The 19155-nt window shown below is 41.7% G+C and overlaps 1 protein-coding gene across 3 annotated transcripts in view; it reads left to right on the forward strand.

The window, feature by feature from the left end:
• The window catches only part of TGFBR3 (transforming growth factor beta receptor 3), a 224956-nt gene extending 208530 nt beyond the window's left edge, over positions 1 to 16426 (forward strand). For 2 of the 3 annotated variants that reach the window (XM_010598114.3, XM_023558415.2), the window contains exons 16-17: positions 3029 to 3136; positions 12732 to 16425. In XM_010598114.3, coding sequence (XP_010596416.2) covers positions 3029 to 3136; positions 12732 to 12850 — 227 coding nt within the window. In that variant the 3' untranslated portion in view covers positions 12851 to 16425. Of the gene's footprint in view, positions 1 to 3028; positions 3137 to 12731 lie in introns of all 3 variants that reach the window. The other variant, XM_023558416.2, reaches the window with a different exon arrangement.
• Positions 16427 to 19155: the final 2729 nt, after the last annotated feature.

The raw sequence follows: 19155 nt of genomic DNA on the forward strand, positions 1-19155 counted from the left end.
CTCCTGCCTCCAGCAGAATGATCTTCAGCAAAATTTTGCTTGCGTGTGATATTAATGATATTGTTCTATAATTTCCACATTCGGTTGGATCACCTTTCTTGGGAATAGGCATAAATATGGATTTCTTCCAGTCAGTTGGCCAGGAAGCTGTCTTCCATATTTCTTGGCATAGACGAGTGAGCACCTCCAGCGCTGCATCTGTTTGTTGAAACATCTCAATTGATATTCCATCAATTCCTGGAGCCTTGTTTTTCACCAATGCCTTCAGAGCAGCTTGGACTTATTCCTTCAATACCATCGGTTCCTGATCATATGCCACCTCTTGAAATGGTTGAATATTGACTAATTCTTTTTGGTATAATGACCCTGTGTATTCCTTCCATCATCTTTTGATGCTTCCTGCATCGTTTAATATTTTCCCCATGGAATCCTTCACTATTGCAACTCGAGGCTTGAATTTTTTCTTCAGTTCTTTCAGCTTGAGAAACGCCGAACGTGTTCTTCCCTTTTGGTTTTCCATCTCTAGCTCTTTGCAAGTGTCATTATAATACTTTACTTTGTCTTCTCGAGAGGCCCTTTGAAATCTTCTGAGAAGTATATCGACAGGGAACTGCCAGAAATTCAGGCTGGTTTCAGAGGAGGATGTGGAACCAGGGATATCGTTGCTGGTGTCAGATGGATCCTGGCTGAAAGCAGAGAATACCAGAAGGATGTTTACCTGTGTTTTATTGACTATGCAAAGGCATTCGACTGTGTGGATGATAACAAGCAATGGATAACACTGAGAAGAATGGGAATTCCAGAACATTTAATTGTGCTCATGAGGAACCTTTACATAGATCAAGAGGCGGTTGCTCGGACAGAACAAGGGGATACTGAGTGGTTTAAAGTCAGGAAAGGTGTGCATCAGGGTTGTATTCTTTCACCATACCCGTTTAATCTGTATGCTGAACAAATAATACGAGAAGCTGGACTGTATGAAGAAGAACGGGGCATCAGGATTGGAGGAAGACTCATTAACACCCTGCGTTATGCAGATGACACAACCTTGCTTGCTGAAAGTGAAGAGGACTTGAAGCACTTACTAATGAAGATCAAAGACCACAGCCTCAACATAAAGAAAACAAAAATTCTCAGAACTGGACCAATGAGCAATGTCATGATAAACAGAGAAAAGACTGAAGTTGTCAAGGATTTCATTTTACTTGGATCCACAATCAACAGGCATGGAAGCAGCAGTCAAGAAATCAAAAGACGCGTTGCATTGGGCAAATCTGCTGCAAAGGACCTCCTCAGAGTGTTGAAGAGCAAAGATGTCACCCTGAAGACTAAGGTGCACCTGACCCAAGCCATGGTATTTTCAGTCGCATCATATGCATGTGAAAGTTGGACAGTGAATAACGAAGACTGAAGAAGAGTTGACGCCTTTGAATTGTGGTGTTGGCGAAGAATATTGAATATACCATGGACTGCCAAAAGAACGAACAAATCTGTCTTGGAAGAAGTGCGGCCAGAATGCTCCTTAGAGGCAAGGATGGCGAGACTGCGTCTCACATACTTTGGACATGTTATCGGAGGGATGAGTCCCTGGAAAAGGACATCATGCTTGGCAGAGTACAGGGTCAGCGGAAAAGAGGAAGACCCTCAACAAGGTGGATTGACACAGTGGCTGCAACAATGAGCTCAAGCATAACAACTATTGTAAGGATGGTGCAGGACCAAGCAGTGTTTTGTTCAGTTGTGCATGGGGTCACTCTGAGTCGGAACCGACTCGATGGCACCTGATAACAACAACAAGCCTCCTGCAGGTGAAGTAGTAGTATTCTCATTTGTTCAGAAGTTAAATGTACATACCAAAGGGCACATGGCTAGTAACCAGAAAGAGTGGGAATTTCCATCCTTCCTGACTCTTTTCCACAACACACTTTTCCTGAGCCCTTTTGGAGTACTGGGGCTGCTCAAGCATAAGATTAGTCTATAGCTGAATCTTTTACACTGAAGTGAGATGAAGGGCAAAGAGACTTAATTTATAGAGAGACCAGCTGAAGTTGCTTTTGACTGGTGAGGGTGGTAGAGATAAGATTGAAATAATGGGGAGAGCCTATACCTCCAGTTTGTGTTAAAAACCAGAGACTTCAGACATTTTATTCTACCCAAAACCTTCTCCCCTGGAAACAGATTTTAACTTCTTACAAGTGACTTGAAGAAGGTAGTTTTCTTAAATGAAAGGAAATGTTCTATTTCTGTGGCCTGGAATTAATTTCAAACATAAAAAAAAACTTTGCCAAATGGAAGAACAATTGGTTCTATTTATGTGTTTTGCTGACCATAAAACTGACATCACTCCCCACTGAGAAGTATTTCTGTTCCCCACATAGAAAGATCACTGTTGGGAAAGTATTAAAACATGGGATGTTTTAAATGACACAATACACGGTTGTTAAAATTGAGAGTTTGGTATGAGGAGATCAGTGAAATATTATAATCCACAGGAATAGACTGTACTTATTCTGTGATTTCTTCTTCTCAGCTTCTTTCTTCCTGTTATCTTTTATACTTTTAAATGTTTACAAAAATATGTTTGTGAAGTATTGGGTTTTCTGTGCCTTGTTGGAGTTGTTCAATCAATAACAAACAGATGTTGATAATGGGAGCTTACTTTCCAATGCATCTTAATCTCTGAATTTTCAAGCCATTTACCATTCAAATAGTAGGTCCTCAGATTGAAACAATGAAATGATAAAATATAAGATTTCATACAGAGTTTACAAATCTGATTTTTTAGTAAATTGGTTGCTCAAAATAAATTGCAAACTGAAGAAGGTATCATGGAAACCTGAGAACTTCCTTTTTTTCCTTCCAGACAAGGTTTGCAGGTGACAGATACGGCATATCTTGTTGGGATCTTCATTAGATTCTCAGATTTTATTAGTCCTTGCCCAGTTGACGGTGCTTATGAAGTAAAGTTGCAATAGATATAAAATGCAGACTAACTTAAAGTGCACATCTTGGTTTCCCTCCTTTCTAGCAATTTTCCACGGCTTGGACACCCTGACGGTGATGGGCATTGCATTTGCGGCATTTGTGATTGGAGCACTCTTGACGGGGGCCTTGTGGTACATCTATTCTCACACAGGTTAGTGTGACTGTTGAATATTAGTTGGTGGCTGTCTCAGTTATCTAGTGCTGCTATAACAAATACCACAAGTGGATGGCTTTAACAAACAGGAATGTGTTCTCTCACAGTCTAGGAGGCTAGAAATCTGAATTCAGGGCGCCAATTCCAGGGAAGGCTTTCTTTCTCAGTTGGTTCTGGGGGAAGATCCTTGTCTTTAGTCTTCCCCAGGTCTAAGAACTTTTAAGCACAGGGACTTTGAGTCCAAAGGATGCACTCTGCTCTTGGCACTTCTTTCTTGGTAGCATGAAGTCCCTATCTCTCTGCTCAATTCTCTCTCCTTTTATCTTTTATAAGATAAAAGGTGATGCAGGCCACACCCCAGGGAAACTCCCCTTACAGCAGATCAGGGCTGTGACCTGAATAAGGGTGTTGCATCCCACCCTAATTCTCTTTAACATAAACTAATCTTGCCTCATTAACCACAGGCAGGGATTAGGATTTACAACACATAGGAAAATTACATCAGATTGAAAAATGGAGGACAACCACACAACACTGGGAAACATGGCCTGAACAAGTTGACACACATTTCGGGGGACACAATTCAATTCGTAAGTGTGGCACATCTGGTGGGCCTGCCACACAACAGACACTCATGGAGGACAACCACACAATACTGGGAAACATGGCCTGAACAAGTTGACACACATTTTGGGGGACACAATTCAATTCATAAGTGTGGCACATCCGGTGGGCCTGCCACACAACAGACACTCAGTGTTTTGTTGGGACAGATGAATAGATGGAATAATGAATGAAAGAGAAAGTTTGTTCCTGCCATTTTCACATGTACGTATTTTGGCATAAATTGGGTTTTGCAGAACTATAATTTGCTTGAAGCAGCGTTAGAAAAGAATGTTTGGATACTTATTTATGTTAATTGCAATTGAGATGGTGAAGTTGAGCTTCTGATAAAGCTAGTTTGTGGTTCGAGTTGAATTAAAAAAAGTTAATGTACACAAACTGGAAATACGAACATTTCCCACAAAGGTAAAGACTTCAGAATAGACATATAAATAAGGCAGGAAGTGAAAAAAAATGAAGCCAAGATTCTATTACCACATCTGCCAAGGTGCTGAACACAGACCACTAGAGTCCCTGCTCAGTGGCTTAAACCAGAATTTCTCAACTTTTTTTTTTTTTAACCCATGACGTATTCCTTTTCTTCTTCTTTTTTTTGAATATTTTACTGTGTTTTAGGTGAAAGTTTACCCAGCAAATTAGATTCCCATTCAAGAATTCATATAAAGATTGTTCCGTGACGTTGGTTGCAATGCCCACAATGTGTCAACACTCTCACCATTTCCACCCAGCCTGCCCTGTTTCCATCCATCCAGTTTCCCAGCCCCCTCCTTTGCTTTCTCATCTTTACTTTTGTGTAACTATTGACCATTTGGGCTCATATAGTTGATTATTTAAAGGACCACATTCCTCACCAGTGTTGTCTTGGTCACCTAGTGTTGCTGTAACAGAAATACCACAAGTGGATGGCTTTAACAAAGAGAAGTTTATTCTCTCATAGTCCAGTAAGCTAGAAGTCCGAATTCAGGGCGCCAGCTCCAGAGGAAGGCTTTCTGTCAGCTCTGGAGGAAGGTCCTTGTCATCAGTCTTCCCTTGGTCTGGGAGCATCTCAGCACAGGAACCTCACGTCCAAAGGACCCACTCTCTGCTAGCTTCCCTCTCCTTTTATCTCTTGAGAGATAAAAGATGGTGCAGGCCACACAGCAGGGAGACTCCCTTTACATTGGATCAGGGAGGTGACCTGAACAAGAGTGTTATGTCCCACCCTAATTGTTTTAACCACAGGCAGAGTTTATGATTTATAACACATAGGAAAGTCACAAAATGGAGGACAACCACACATGGCCTAACCAAGTTAATACACACGTTTTTGGGGGGGGACATAATTCAGTCCATGAAAAGTGTCATTGTTTATTTTATAGGCCAATCTATTATTTGGCTGAAAGGTGACTTCTGGGAGTGTCTTCAGTTCCAGGTTAAAAGGGTATCTTAGGGCGATAGTCTCGGGAGTTCCTCTAGTCTCTATCATTCTAGTATGTCTGGTCTTTTCTATGAATTCGAGTTTTGTTCTATGTTTTTCTCCCATTCAAACCTGGACCTTCTATTGTGTCCCTGGTCAGAACCCTGGTTGGTGATGGTAGCTGGGCACCATGTAGTTCTTTTGATCTCAGGCTGGAATATGCCATATTCTTCTTTGACGACATAAAACTCTCCTATATTTCTTTAAAGTTATTTAAAATTTCAAAATCTATAAGAATTGGAAACAAATAAAAGTGATGAAACAAAGCACTTTGTTTTTAAGCTGTGCTCCCTGATCCTCAGAAATTCTGATATCTCCATCTACCCCATTCCCAAGGTTGAGACTTACTGGCCTGAACCTGTTCTGACCTCAATACAGAATTACAACCCAGCAAGGGGAGTCAGTAGAGCAATGGGAAGGAAACAAATGACTTGCCCTTCTGGTGCAATTTCATTGCAATTCTGGAAAGGAAAGACATGCGTTTTGAGGCATGTCTAGCCAGCTGGTTGGTCTTGTTCATTCTTGTATATTTGTAGTTTACATATTCAACTTAGGTAAGCTATGCTGGATCAGTTAGAGGCTAATGGCAGGCCCAGGCTCTCTATTAGGAATTCCTGTTGAACCAATGAAGGCCATGATCTCTGACCTCACCGTGGGTCATTCAACTAGTCAGGCTGAAAGAATGACTGATTTAAAGAGAAGAGAAGCTGAACATATGCGGGAGTCATTTTAATCCTCTGGATTTCTAGACCAAACCTCAAACCTATTGAGAGTAAAAACGTAAGAGCGAGCCTCTGTTAAACACTCTTTTCCCGCTTAGCACGAAGTTAAAATTTTAAATTTCAGACTCTTTTTCATCAGAACTTTCCCTTCAAATACTGCTGCCCCCAGCTGAGTTATTTTAGATGATGCCTAGCACGTGAAATTCACCAAGTGCAAAGCCGACATCTTGGCAAGCGTTTAGGAGCATTTAATATTGTCAATGTGGCAGTTCCTAGTCCACAACTTTTGAGTGAAGTATGTTCCGTGTGAGAGAGAAAGTCAGACTCTTAAGTGTAATGATTCTGAGGATTATGCAAAAGTCTGTGAATCAATTTAGGAGTCTTCCTCCTCATGAACAGCTTTTAAAATGACCAGAAGGAACAGCTTTTAGCAGAGTAGCATTATAAGAGGAATAATTTTGTCACAGGAGTACTGACTTGTTCAAGCCTCAAAGTTCTTTTTCCGACCTCCTGCAGGGCTGTGAGGTCCTAGGGCTGTTGGCAGCCAATGCTGTTTATATTGGGAGTGAATTTGAAATTACTCCAGGAGAACTGTACCCCTGAGGTTTTATACAGGGTAGGCACCCATAGACGTTGCACATGTGCCTTCTAAGCCACATACTGGCCTTGGTCATAGAGCTGCACCCTCAACATTGAAAGTTAATCTCTTGCCAGGGAGGGTCAGGAAGCCAGGTCCAGGCAGCATAAGGCACACTCAATTGGAATACCTCCTTGCCGCCACCCCGTCCCCCCCAAATCCCCTTGGTAATCCAACACTCTTATCCACAACCAAGCACACAAACCTGATGAAAAGCAAAGCTCAGTTTATGCTGTTTATTCCTGCTCACTGAACTTGGAGGTTTGTTGTTACCGCTACCTTCCCCCTCAAACCACAGGCTTAGGAGGTGTTTTTAAGTTTTTGTTAATATAGAAATGGGTTTGTGAGTAGATTAAAGCAAAACAAAACAAAAAACCCTTCCTGTGGTGCTTTCTAGCAGAATAAATTGTGATGTTTCAGAATGCTTAAAGATTTACAAACACTGTCACTTAGACTCTAAATCTGTTAGCATCACATATAATACAGCCTCACAATTACTTGTTATTAAAAGCTATAGCTTCTGGTTCATTTTACAGACTGCTCCTGAGGAACTGTAGGGTCACATTCTACGTGAAGAGGTTTCATTTTTCCTCAGTCTGAAGAAGGCTTACTTTTCCCTTTACAGATATCAAGAAGGGCCAAATGATAGTTCTTTGTCCAGAAACCCCTCAGTTTCCTCTAACGCGGGTGAGCTAGCAGTGAGTTTAGATGAAAAGGGAATTTCATAATGTGGCCAGTGGCAAGAGTTGGGCGCTCAAACCCTGACTCAGTCCACTTCAATTTCCACAGTAAACTAAGCTGTAGAGCTCAGACCTTATATGGTATATTTGGGGGTTCAGATAGCATCTGCCTCTATGTCAGAAACAATCCTTAATTTGGACGACTTTCCCTTTACTTGTGCCTTCCATTCCATCTACAGCACAGAGCTAAACCAATCCACATATTTGAGTTGGGGATATCTACTTACATACCTGGAATGTGAGTGAGTCTAAGAAATCCTGGTTCCCACCTTATCATATGACAACTCTAGGCATAAGGAGTTGTCATATGACAAATACTTCTGTGAGGCTATATGATACTTCCATAAGGAGTTTGAGGAAACTCCATTCCTAAGACTTATATTCTCTCTCAAGATGGTGCAGAGAGGAGAGACAACGGGAGGTGGAGATGGTGCTAGAACGGAACCATAGGCTCTTCATGCTGCTTGGGGAGCCTAGCTAGTTCAGGGGTCCCCAAACCTCTAGTTCATGAAGGTACCTAAAATCATTTGCAAACTTCTATCTGTACATTTTTCTGAGAAGAGGGACAAAGCTTTTATTTTTCACTAAAAATTTATAGCTGTACTGACAGGCATCACAATAGATGGTCTGGGACAGAGCCGGAGAAAAATGTAGAACAAAATTCTAACTCACGAAAAAAAGACCAGACTTACTGACCTGACAGAGACTGGAGAAACCTGAGAGTATGTCACCCAGACACCCTTTTAGCTCAGTAATGAAGTCACTCCCGAGGTGCACCCTTCAGCCAAAGATTAGACAGGCCCATAAAACAAAAAGAGACTAAACGGGCACACCAGCCCAGGGGCAAGGACTAGAGGGCAGGACAGAACAGGAAAGCTGGTAATGGGGAACCCAAGGTCTAGAAGGGAGAGTGTTGACATGTCGTGGGGTTGTTAACCAATGTCATAAAACAATATGTGTACTAACTGTTTGATGAGAAGCTAGTTTGTACATCTAAAGTGTAATAAAAAAAATTAATAGCTTTATCAAAGCAGCACATGCCCAGTTTAAAGGCTGAAATAGTTCTATGAGAATTATTATGGAAAGCATCAGTTCTACACTGCCCCTCCCCCATATCCTCTTCCCCAGGGCAACCACTTTTGTCTCTTAGCTGGTTCCCCCCTTCCTCCTTCTCCTCTTCCTCCGGATTGTTATCAGACTTTTGAGTGCAAGTAAAAACCCCACAGAAAACCAAGATGAAGATGCAAACAGTATGGCCATACTATAGGAATACAGAAGGAAAATGTTAGGCAGGACAACTTGAAAGACTTTAATTCCTGCTTCAGAACATTTCCCCGTTTCCCCATAACTTATAACAACACCCAGCCACTCCTCCTGGAGAGCTCTACCAGCAAAAGAAGGTTTTTTAGCCTGAAGAGTGGGGAGTGATAAGTTTTGAAAATGTTAAAAAGACAGTAGTGTTCAGAACTCTTGTTTGAAAACTCCTCTGAACTGCAGTTGGTCTAGTTCTTTCTCCTTACTGGAGTGAGCTTGTGAAATAATTACAATTAGGATGTCAAGAAACGGAGTTAATCACTGGTACACAATTGTAACCAGTATACGGGCCTGGAAGAAAATATCCTGGTTTTCTTCCCATCGACAAGGAATATTAAGTCTAAATCACCTCTAGGCATATGGTTGTGAATCCTGTACTTAAATATCTCCTGAGGAGATTCCATGAATTCCCTTTATAACTAACCAATCCTCATAATCAGCAAGTTTTTTTCCATCTGACCCAAATCCCTGCCGCTACCATTTAAACTCATTTCCTCATGTTCTGCCTCAAGGGAGACAGGGAACAGCTGTCTGTTCCTCTGTAATAATCCTCTGTGGGCAGTACTTGCAAACGGACTCCTTTGGGCAAATAACCAGGATTCCTTTCATCTTTCTTTTAACTCTTGTTGTTGTTTCTCCTTAAAGCCTCTCCATGTTATTCACATCTTTCTTAGATAAAGTTTCTTCTCCTAGGATCCAAATCAGGACCTGTCATGGTGAAAGGCTGGGTGGTAAGAATCCAGTGGGAAAGTAGACTGCCGAAGAGATGGCAGGAAATTAGATATGGACATCTCCATGCCAAGCGAAAGAAAGAAATATAATTTACTTAATAAAATAAAAAGAACATCCCTTAAGAAATATATTTTTCTGTTTCTAAAAGCATCTTTGGCATTATCTAGTCCCAACCCCAGGCTAATATCTGAACTGGGTAAAATTAATTCTGGGTGCCTTTGTCATCAACGTACTCCCCCTTATACCAAATGCCTCTTTCCATTACTCACTCTCCCTCCCTGCTAAATCTTTCTTCGACATGGTTTGAGATTTTAGGAGCAAAGCTTGAAGACCAAACACATTTCCTCTGATGGCCAGGCATGATGTTTATGAGCCAGGAGTCTCTCTGAACCTCCTACATTCACTAAGTGGGTCTACTTGGGTTGGCCCATCCCTGGCCATCTCCTTCAGAAGTAGCATCATTGTATTTTATCACAGCAAGTGATATTTTAGAAGAAGTCAGTGCTCCAAGAAACCAGAGGTGGGAAGTAGAAAGCCCAAGGAACCCACCTGAGAAAACCCAGGGGATGGGTTTTCTTAAAGCGGAAGTACCTGTACGTTAAACTTCCTCATGGTGAATTTTGCTATAGTGCCTCTTTCATCTGACAAGAGAACTTTTTCTTAGTTTTGTCAAAAGTTAAATGCTATTATCAGCTTGGTTATATTCTGAAATCTCCAGTATCTTCCAGGGGAAAGGAGCCACAGAGATGGAAGGGATTGTCTAAAGAAGGGGTTTTCAGCATCTCTAAGCAGCTTCTCAAAGATCACCTTGCCAGATCATTGGATCGGAGTCAACAGATGATGAGGTTGACTTGTCCACCTGGGTGAAATGCATCCTGCAGTCTTCTATGGGGGGGCTTCTTTGTTTTGTTTTGAGGTTTTATTTTGAGCAGCATTTTACATTAACAGGATAGGAGTTTCCAAAACCCTTCAAGTTGAAAGACCTTTTTAATGAGCGCTGATGAAAATAAACTGACATGGCAACACATTATATTTGGCAAATAGACATCGGAAAGCAAATATTCTGACTTCCTGGGCAGGGAGTCACACTGGCACTTTTCCTGACTGTGAATAATCAAGCATGTGTCAAATTCTGGAGGAAAGAAACTCGTTCACTCTCAGTAGGTGAGGCAAGGCACTCTTGCTTTAGCAAATAAAGGCTGAGCAAATGAAGCCCAACTGAGCCAAAAAGGAAAGGAGGGTGGTAGTGACCTACCTTCAACTTTGCTGATGTATCCTTTACTTAAACAGGGAAAGATGTTTTTATAATGTGCCTCTTAGACAGCCACATTAGACCTAACTGCTAACATGAGGATCCAGCTGGTGTGTGGATCGACATGTGGGCTGTAAGGGGGCTGCTGGACTCTTAGAACTTATCGAGATTTGTTCAGGTCTCTGGAGTATTTTTTGTGAACATCAGAATTGCTAAGACATTCGATTCTCTTCTAGAAATAAAGCTCCCACTCAGGAAGAAGTGAATTTTTGGCGGAAGGGTGGGGGCAATGCTGGAGAAGGTCCAGAAAGGAAAAGTAAAAATGCACTGCCTCACAGGCAGCTTGAGCCACCTTCCCCCTGCACCAGTTCCAGAGGCGAATGTATTCAGAGGAAACACAGCAAGGGCCAAATATACAACAAGCACATAAACATAAACTCTCTGAGGTTGATGCAAAAACGTGTGTAGGTGTGTGTTTGGTAAAATGGATGACAGGGAAAGCTGTAACCAGACCCAGGGGCATAAGCCAGTTCTACATTTTGCAGAACTGCTTTTTTGGCAGAGGCTGTGAGAGGCCTGAGAAAGGGAATGGAAGTAGTAGTGGGCTTGAGTTCCCGTGCTCGAAGGGCAGAGCCTTTGCGTCGTGTGTTTTGTTTTAACGAAGCGGCTGGGAGGATTGCTTATCTCCGGCTGATAGATGTGTATTTCAGCGTGACAGGAAAGAGGAGGCTCATTCATAAACAGACGTGGCCCTCTGGGGCTTCCCACATTTGGGGGGATAGGCTGCTTACAAGAAGTTTATGAAATTGATGCTCTGACTTTTCAAGAAAAATGCAGCATTTTTCATTGGAGAGCCCTGATCACTTTTCCCTATCTAGAGCCATTTTTTGAGGGCTGCACTGAGGCCAATTTTGCTGGAGAAAAGACTAACTCTAGGACCTTTTGCAGTGTTAAATGCAAACCATGTGTGTGACCCGAGGTTTCCTCCCTCTCCAAAGCAATGTACGTCTGGCACAAAGAATGAGTTTAGCTAAAATGCAGTGGGATGTGTAATGAAAAGTGGGGTGCTTCACACATTATGATATACTCACCCTGCACTGTGCAGTGAACCTCAGGATGGAAGGGGGCGTGTTCCCTGTCAGTCGCAGTCCCCATGCGCAAACAACTAAACCCCTTCTCCGCAAGGTTTTTCAGATAGCAGTCTTCCCACCTCCCATCCCTTTTGCTAAGGTAGGTTGTCTGCTTAGTGCACAGGGCACTCTCTGCTGCTGTTGTTAGCTGCCGTCCAGTTGGCTCTCCACTCATGACGACCTCACGCACAACAAGATGCAAGGCTGCCTGATCCTGAGCCATCCCCATAATTGGTTACAGATCGGACAGTTGTGATCCATAGGGTTTTCGTTGGCTACTTTTCAGAAGTAGATTGCCAGGCCTTTCTTCCTAGTCTATCTTAGTCTGGAAGCTCCTCTGTAACCTGTTCAGCATCACAGCAACATGTAAGCCTCCACTGACAGATGGGTGATGGCTGCGCATTAGGTGCACTGGCCGGAATTGAACTGGTGTCCTGCATGGAAGATGAGAATTCTACCCCTGAACCACCTCTGCACTTCTCCCGTCTACTGTAACTAGGGCAAAATCTAGACTTGCTTGCCCTGTTTTTAACAAGTGCATACTGAAAAAGGCCCCCAGGCTATTAAGATTCTCTTATTATAGTTTAAAGGTCTCACCCTACACACTCTATAACAGCTTTATGACTGTCAGTGGATAGAATACAGGTGCCAGTCACTTGGATTACACAGCACTGATGGTGGTTTCTTCAAAGGGCCCCAAAACATAGGCCACTTTGTGTGAACTGTCAAAGTTCTTAGCCACTGTGGCTGCCTGTTAGTCAGCTTAGAAATGATCCTTCTTTTCCCCATGCAAGAGGCTTTATGAGCAAAACACCGAAAACAAACCAAAAAGCCTTATGGTAAGGTCTAACCAGCCAGGGTCTAGTCCAGCTGCTTCTGCCCATGGTTGAGAAAAACATGGACTAAAATGACAAAGGAGAAGTGTTTCTTTTCCGTAATGCACACACGTAACATGTGTCTCTCTTTGCCTCTTTATTCACTGCAGGGGAGACAACAGGAAGGCAGCAAGTCCCCACCACCCCGCCAGCCTCGGAAAACAGCAGTGCGGCCCACAGCATTGGCAGCACGCAGAGCACGCCCTGCTCCAGCAGCAGCACCGCCTAGCCCGGCCAGCCGCCGCCAAGGGCAGGGCCTGGCAGCTGATGCCACGTGCCCAGACTTGGAAGGCTTAATTTTGGTTCCCTTGTAAAGAATGGATTTCCATATAAAATCACCTGATGTATTCACACCCCCTCCCACCCAGGGCTAAGATAAACCTGACCCCTGGACTTTTGACTTTCACGCTAGAATTCATGTGAGAAAGCAAAGATGGTGGCCTTTTCTACCGGCCCCTCATAGGCTTGGGGGTTCTCAATGTGAAACACGTGCCAGTTTTTAAAATGCTGCTTTGTCCAGGTAAAAATGCCAGTAATTTGGGGCCCTGAGCTTTATGCAGACTCAAGGAGATGGTAAGAGGTAACTAGCCAGATAGTACTACCAATGAGAGATGTGGCCAAAGATTCATCTATGTCTGAATCAAGGTGTAAAACAAAAGAAATGCTTTAAGACTTCCTAAGCATCCTCCAGGTCTCATTTGCACCTTTGTCTGTGTGCACACTTCTTGACCTTGCTGCCATACCCTGTGGGGTCTGATGTGTCAGCTTGATGGGTCCTGACACACATCAAGGCAACATTCCTTACTTGTGCCCTGGGCCAAAACCAATGCTGATTACCTTATCAGCTTCCTGTGTCTCTGTACACTTGCACATCAACTGCAAAAATGTCTTAATGCAAATCTTGCATTTCTTTATAGACATATAGAAATTGAAAAATGGCTAAATTCTGGGACTGGGGATTTGTGCCCATTTGTGACATTTTGTTCTGATAGATTAATAGATAAATTGGGGCAAAGTTCAGTTGTAGGGTTGAGGAGGAATTTGCAGGGGTATATGTGTGCATGTATGCAAGTGCAAGTATGTAATATGTCATCTGGCACATTCATTTTCTAAGTCAAAGAAGAGAAAATTCATTCCCTATTTGAAAATGTTCTATGCTTTCAGAGTTGGAACTTATTCTTAAGTATATTTGGTGGAATGAGTGTTTCCACTTAAAACATGTCAACCTTTTTAATAGATCCGTTTGTAAAAACCAAACTCTTGTAAGTTGCAAATGCATGGCAGATCCTGTTAGGCTCCAGGTGGTTATCTGAAGAGTGTCACTAGTTCTGCCAAGAAGGTGCTGAAATATGGAAAAGGGCACTCATTTGGGTTGCTTACGTTCTCTTGCCTTAATATATCCTAAACTCAAAAAAGATTTGAGGTGAATTTCATTAAATGAAATAATATGGTGCCACTTTGCAGCTAAAATAAGCTCAACTGATACCTCTATGTTAAAAGAGAACGCCAGAGGAAAATTTCTGTGCCAAATCACTTACTAAGAAAGATAGCTCCATTGCAAATTAAACATTATTCTTTTTCCATAATTCCTCTGCAGTGACTCAGAATTTCACAAGTACAACAGGTTAGATTCTACTCTAAAATATTCACAAGCAGATCTCACTGCCCTAAAATAAGGAAGCTATGCCCGGTTCTCCGTGAATGGAACCTGAAGTAAGAAATGTTGGTGACACTCAGTGCCCGAGAGCAGTGTCGATATGGCAGACAAGTAGGTGGAGGTTGTCAATCATTATTGCCCAATTGTTGAGTAATAGTTTAATTGATTTGATAGGTGTAGACATTCACTCAGGATAATTTTAACCAAAACAGATTAGATTAGGGTCAAGATTTCCAGGCTGTCTACACTGATATATTGAAAGCTTTACAACTTTCCACATAGAAATGAAAAAGATACGAGATTACAGGAGAATTTTTTTTTCCTTTATTTTTTTTTTTTAACGGAAAGGTATCAGAATGGAGGACCTAAATTACGCTACCTGTGTTTGAAAATAATGCGCTTTGCCTAACCTTCAGCAGAATGTATTGTTTTAGCATATTCTATGTATAAAAAAGTTTAAAGATGTCTTCAAAGAAGACTAGAGTCTTTAAGTCACTTATAGCTATATTTTACTACAAAAAAAATTGTGTATAAAGATATATTTAAGTGTTTTAGATAAATTTAAGTTACTCCATATGACGTGTTAAATTTCAGTTACTGTGAATTCTTTTGATTAGTTCTTTGCTTTAAATTAAAAAAAAAAAAACCTTCCATTTTGTCTAAAAAGAAAATTAGCTATTAAAACCAAAAAACCAAACCCACTGCTGTCGAGTCCGACTCATAGCGACCCTGTAGGACATAATAGAACTGCCCCATAGAGCTTCCAAGGAGCGCCTGGCGGATTCGAACTGCCAGCCTCTTAGTTAGCAGCTGTAGCACTTAACCACTACGCCACCAGGGTTTCCAATAAAAGGCCCATTTCTTAGATGAATAGGGTTAAAGCCTTTGTAATATATTTAAAGGTATATTTTTGAGAGAAATGCTACATTACCAATGATTTTATAAATAACTTTAAATTAATTTACAAATTTATAGTTACAAATCAGAAGGTTTTTCTAAAAAGAAAGAAAAGAGGGAAAAATCACCTTTTATTTCTGATATATTGGAGCAAATTTGTTTGGGTCTGTTTGTCAGAAGCATTATTCAAATCAAGGCATCTGTGTTCATGAAACCTGGTCCATGTTAGTTGGAGAGTGAATGTCATTAAGTACTTCTGAAGTATTTCATAAAAATGAATGTTAAAAAATAGGATGTTTTCTCTCTAGCTTCTTGTTACAGCATTCCTGATTGCTTCATACTTCACAGTTTTAATACAAAGTACAAGCTCTACTTTTATAACATGTTCTGAAAGCTTCTTTGAAACTTATATTCCAATTGAACTCATCTTTCTGCAAGGTATTTTGTTATTTCTGCTGGCTAAACCGCTCACAGAGGCCATTTTATTTTGTTTGTTTAATGCTGAAGCTATTGTTGAAATGCTTTCAAACCCCAAGGCAGACTTGTCTGTGTAATACCCTATAGCCCTTTCACTGTGTGGTGTTCACCGGCTGTTAGTCTGTATTTTAAAACGTCAGAGATTTCTTCTGTCTAAGCTGTTTGTGTAGCATTTTCTAAACAAACAACAACAAAAAAATGGTCCTTTCCTTGTCCCATAGTAAGATTGTAAATCCATTTCCTACATGTGTTCTGCAGTGGGCGTGATTGTGAGTGTGTGTGGGCACGCACATGCGTGCCAGGCTTCTTGCAATGTAACTACCTCATGGTTTGAATGGTGATTGTACTGCTGGTTATGTGTTAACAAGAGCACATTTTGTTGGGTGATTTGTGTATGTGGTTTTTCCTGTTTGTTATGTCTGGGGGTTGTTCATGAAACTGACAGATGTTTTTCTAAAAAGGACTATTATCAGTTTCCAAATACAATACTTCTCTCTTCTGGTTTTTTCCTAAATGAGCCTGATTTTGTTGCTGTCTTTCATCATCTAGGAGGGTAAAAAGAGTACCCGTAAAATCCCTGTGGCCAGTTTGAACACCCCTATTGTATTCTTTTCTCTGTTCAATGTGTCAGCAATTTTGTGAACATGCTTGGATGTATAGTTTTGATAACCACAGTTTGAAGTCTTTTATCTGTGCATAATAAAGAGATATATATCAATTATGAATATGTTTTGTTTACTTGTCATTAAATTCTACCACCATAGACCGATAGAACTTTCTTCATTGTGACTTTCTCCTAAATGTATCTTCTGCCCTAACTGTGTTGAGGAAGAAGGAGGAAGGAAGAAGACTAAGAGGATCTCCTAGGCTCACTAGGACAGGGGGAAGTGGGGTGGGGTGGGGTGCAGAGGAGACTGCAGTGAGAGCTTTCCTGCTTCCCAGCAAAATGTGGCAGGAAACCTGGAAGTGGGAGTGGCCTTGGAATCCATTCCTGGGCCTTCTGTCAATCTCCTAAAGGCAGGAAAAGGGAAACCGTATGTATTTGTTGTCAGCTGCTGTAGAGTTGACCTCCAACATGGCGACCCCGTGCACAATGGAACAAAATGCTGCCCAGTCCTGCATTATCCCCATGATTGCTATCGTTGTAACTCATAGTGTTTTCTGAGTTACTGACTGATTTTCAGAAGTAGATCGCCAGGCCTTACGTCCTAGTCCGTTTTAGTCTGAAAGCTCCGCTGAAGCCTGTTCGGCATCATAGCTTCGACTGACAGATGGGTGGGTGGTGGCTGCATGTTAGGTACATTGGCCTGAAATTGAAACCTTGTCTTCTGCCTGGAAGGTGGAAATTCTACCACTGAACTACCGCGGCCCCTAATATGTATTTAGGATCTACTGTTTTCATCCCCTCCAAATACGACACTGCTTTTTCACTTCCAGCATTTCCTGTTTCAGTATGGCACCAACATCTTCCAGTTGCCCATACCAAAAGCTTGGGAATCTTCCTTGATTTCTCCTTGGTTCCCCCACCCCCAAAAAGGACTAGGTGTTATTCTATCTTTAGAATATCTATTTCTCCAAACCACTGATTTCTTTCTACTCTCACTGTTAGAATCCAGTGTCCAAGTCTCATTATCCCTTGAACTAAATTTCTCTTACAGCCTCCTAACCAGTATGCTGACTTCCTGTTTGCTCCCCTCCAACTCTTTCTCCACCATGCAGCCAGAGTAATCCTAAAAACACTCAACTCATGTCACTCCCCAACTTATAGCCTTTAAGTAATTTCCCCTTTGCCTTCAGGATAACATCCAAACTCCTTAATATGGTTTAAAAGAGAATAATCTGGCTCTGCCTATCTTTCCTGCCACTTCTCTCACCTCTCTGGAGCTCTGGACCAATGCCCCAGCCATTCAGATCATCTTCAGTTCCTTCCACGGGTTTGGTTTGCTGAATGCTTGCTTTCTTTCAATTCAGCATATGCCCCACCAGATAAGTTTATATTACAAAAACAATAGTTTTACTGTCAAAGATTGTAACACTGAATATGCTTTTACAAGCCACATTCTCTCATATCCCTATCTTCTCCCCTTTTGAGATTGATTTAGACAGTTTGAAACAGAGACCTACAAAGGTATCAAGGCCAGCAGCCCGCCCCCCCTCACACCTCAGCACTAGGTGCCCACACAGCAGGAAGGTCACCCAAACCAAATCCATTGCCATTGAGTCGATGCTGACTCATAGCGACCCTATAGGACAGAGTAGAACTGCCTCATAGGGTTTCCAAGAAGCAGCTGGTGGATTCAAACTGCCAACCTTTTGGTTAGCAGCCAAGCTCTCAACCACTGCACCACCAGGGCTCCTCAGGAAGAGTAGGAGGGGCTTAAGTAGTATCTCATTCTAGAGTCCAGCCATTTTTTAGAACCAAGATTGCCCCCTGGAACCAGCTCCTCCCTCAAAGGATAAGAGGGAGAAATTGGCATGTTCAAAATGTCTATGCCATTAAACTCACCCTAAACACCTACTGGAGCAGAAACCTAGGACATTCACAGATGGGCTTCAGAGGGTCTATGTAGTTGTTTGGTTGCGGTTCAGTCAACGCCAACTCATGACAACCTTATATGTGCAGAGTAGAACCATGCCCCATAGGGTTTCTTCCAAGGTGCCTCTGAGTGCGTTTGTAGTAGTTGAGCGCTTGACCATTTGCGCCACCCAGGGACTATGAACCACATAAAGTTGCATATAAAATTTTATGTGGTTGTGTTTGGGCTGTTTTTTTTTTTTAATGTGTGTAAGATAGACTATAGCTTTTTTGTGTTATATTGCTTAATTTTGAAAAATATTTTTCTTATGTAATTAATACGTAACTATAAAATGAATGTAAACAATACAGATATATGTAGCAGTGAAAAAAGCCTCATAATCCTCCCACTTAGGGATAGTAAGATTGATTTGGTATGTATGTTTCCAGACATTATTTTCTAACGCTTATATCAACATGGACATGTTTCAGTGGTATGATCATACTACATTTTGCAACTTGCAGTTTTCACATGACACCTTCCTGCAAGGATTCATAAGATTAGCGCTTGTCATCACTTTCTTATTGTTGTTGTTGTTAGGGGCTGTTGAGTCTATTTTGACTCATAGTGAATTCATATGACAGAGTAGAACTGTCCCATAGGATTTTCTAGGCTGTACTGGGTTTGGGTTTTAATCTTTTTTAATCTTTACGGGAGCAGATCGCCAGGTCTTTTTCCCGCAGAGCAGCTGGGTGGGTTCGAACTGCCAAACTTTCAGTTAGCAGCCAAGCACTTAACTGTTGTGCCACCAGGGCTCTTTACTTTCTTATTAGGCTTTCCTTAAATTGTGAAAGTAAAACATGAATGTTGTAGGAGGTGAAACAAAACAAATATTTGTTACCACTCTCCTTCTGTCCCCTTCCAGTCACTTCCCAGGAGGAGCTGATATTAACAGCCTTTCTTCAAACTCAGACATATCGAAATATA

Source organism: Loxodonta africana, chromosome 3 (genome assembly GCF_030014295.1).
Source record: "Loxodonta africana isolate mLoxAfr1 chromosome 3, mLoxAfr1.hap2, whole genome shotgun sequence".
Classification (NCBI taxonomy): domain Eukaryota; kingdom Metazoa; phylum Chordata; class Mammalia; order Proboscidea; family Elephantidae; genus Loxodonta; species Loxodonta africana.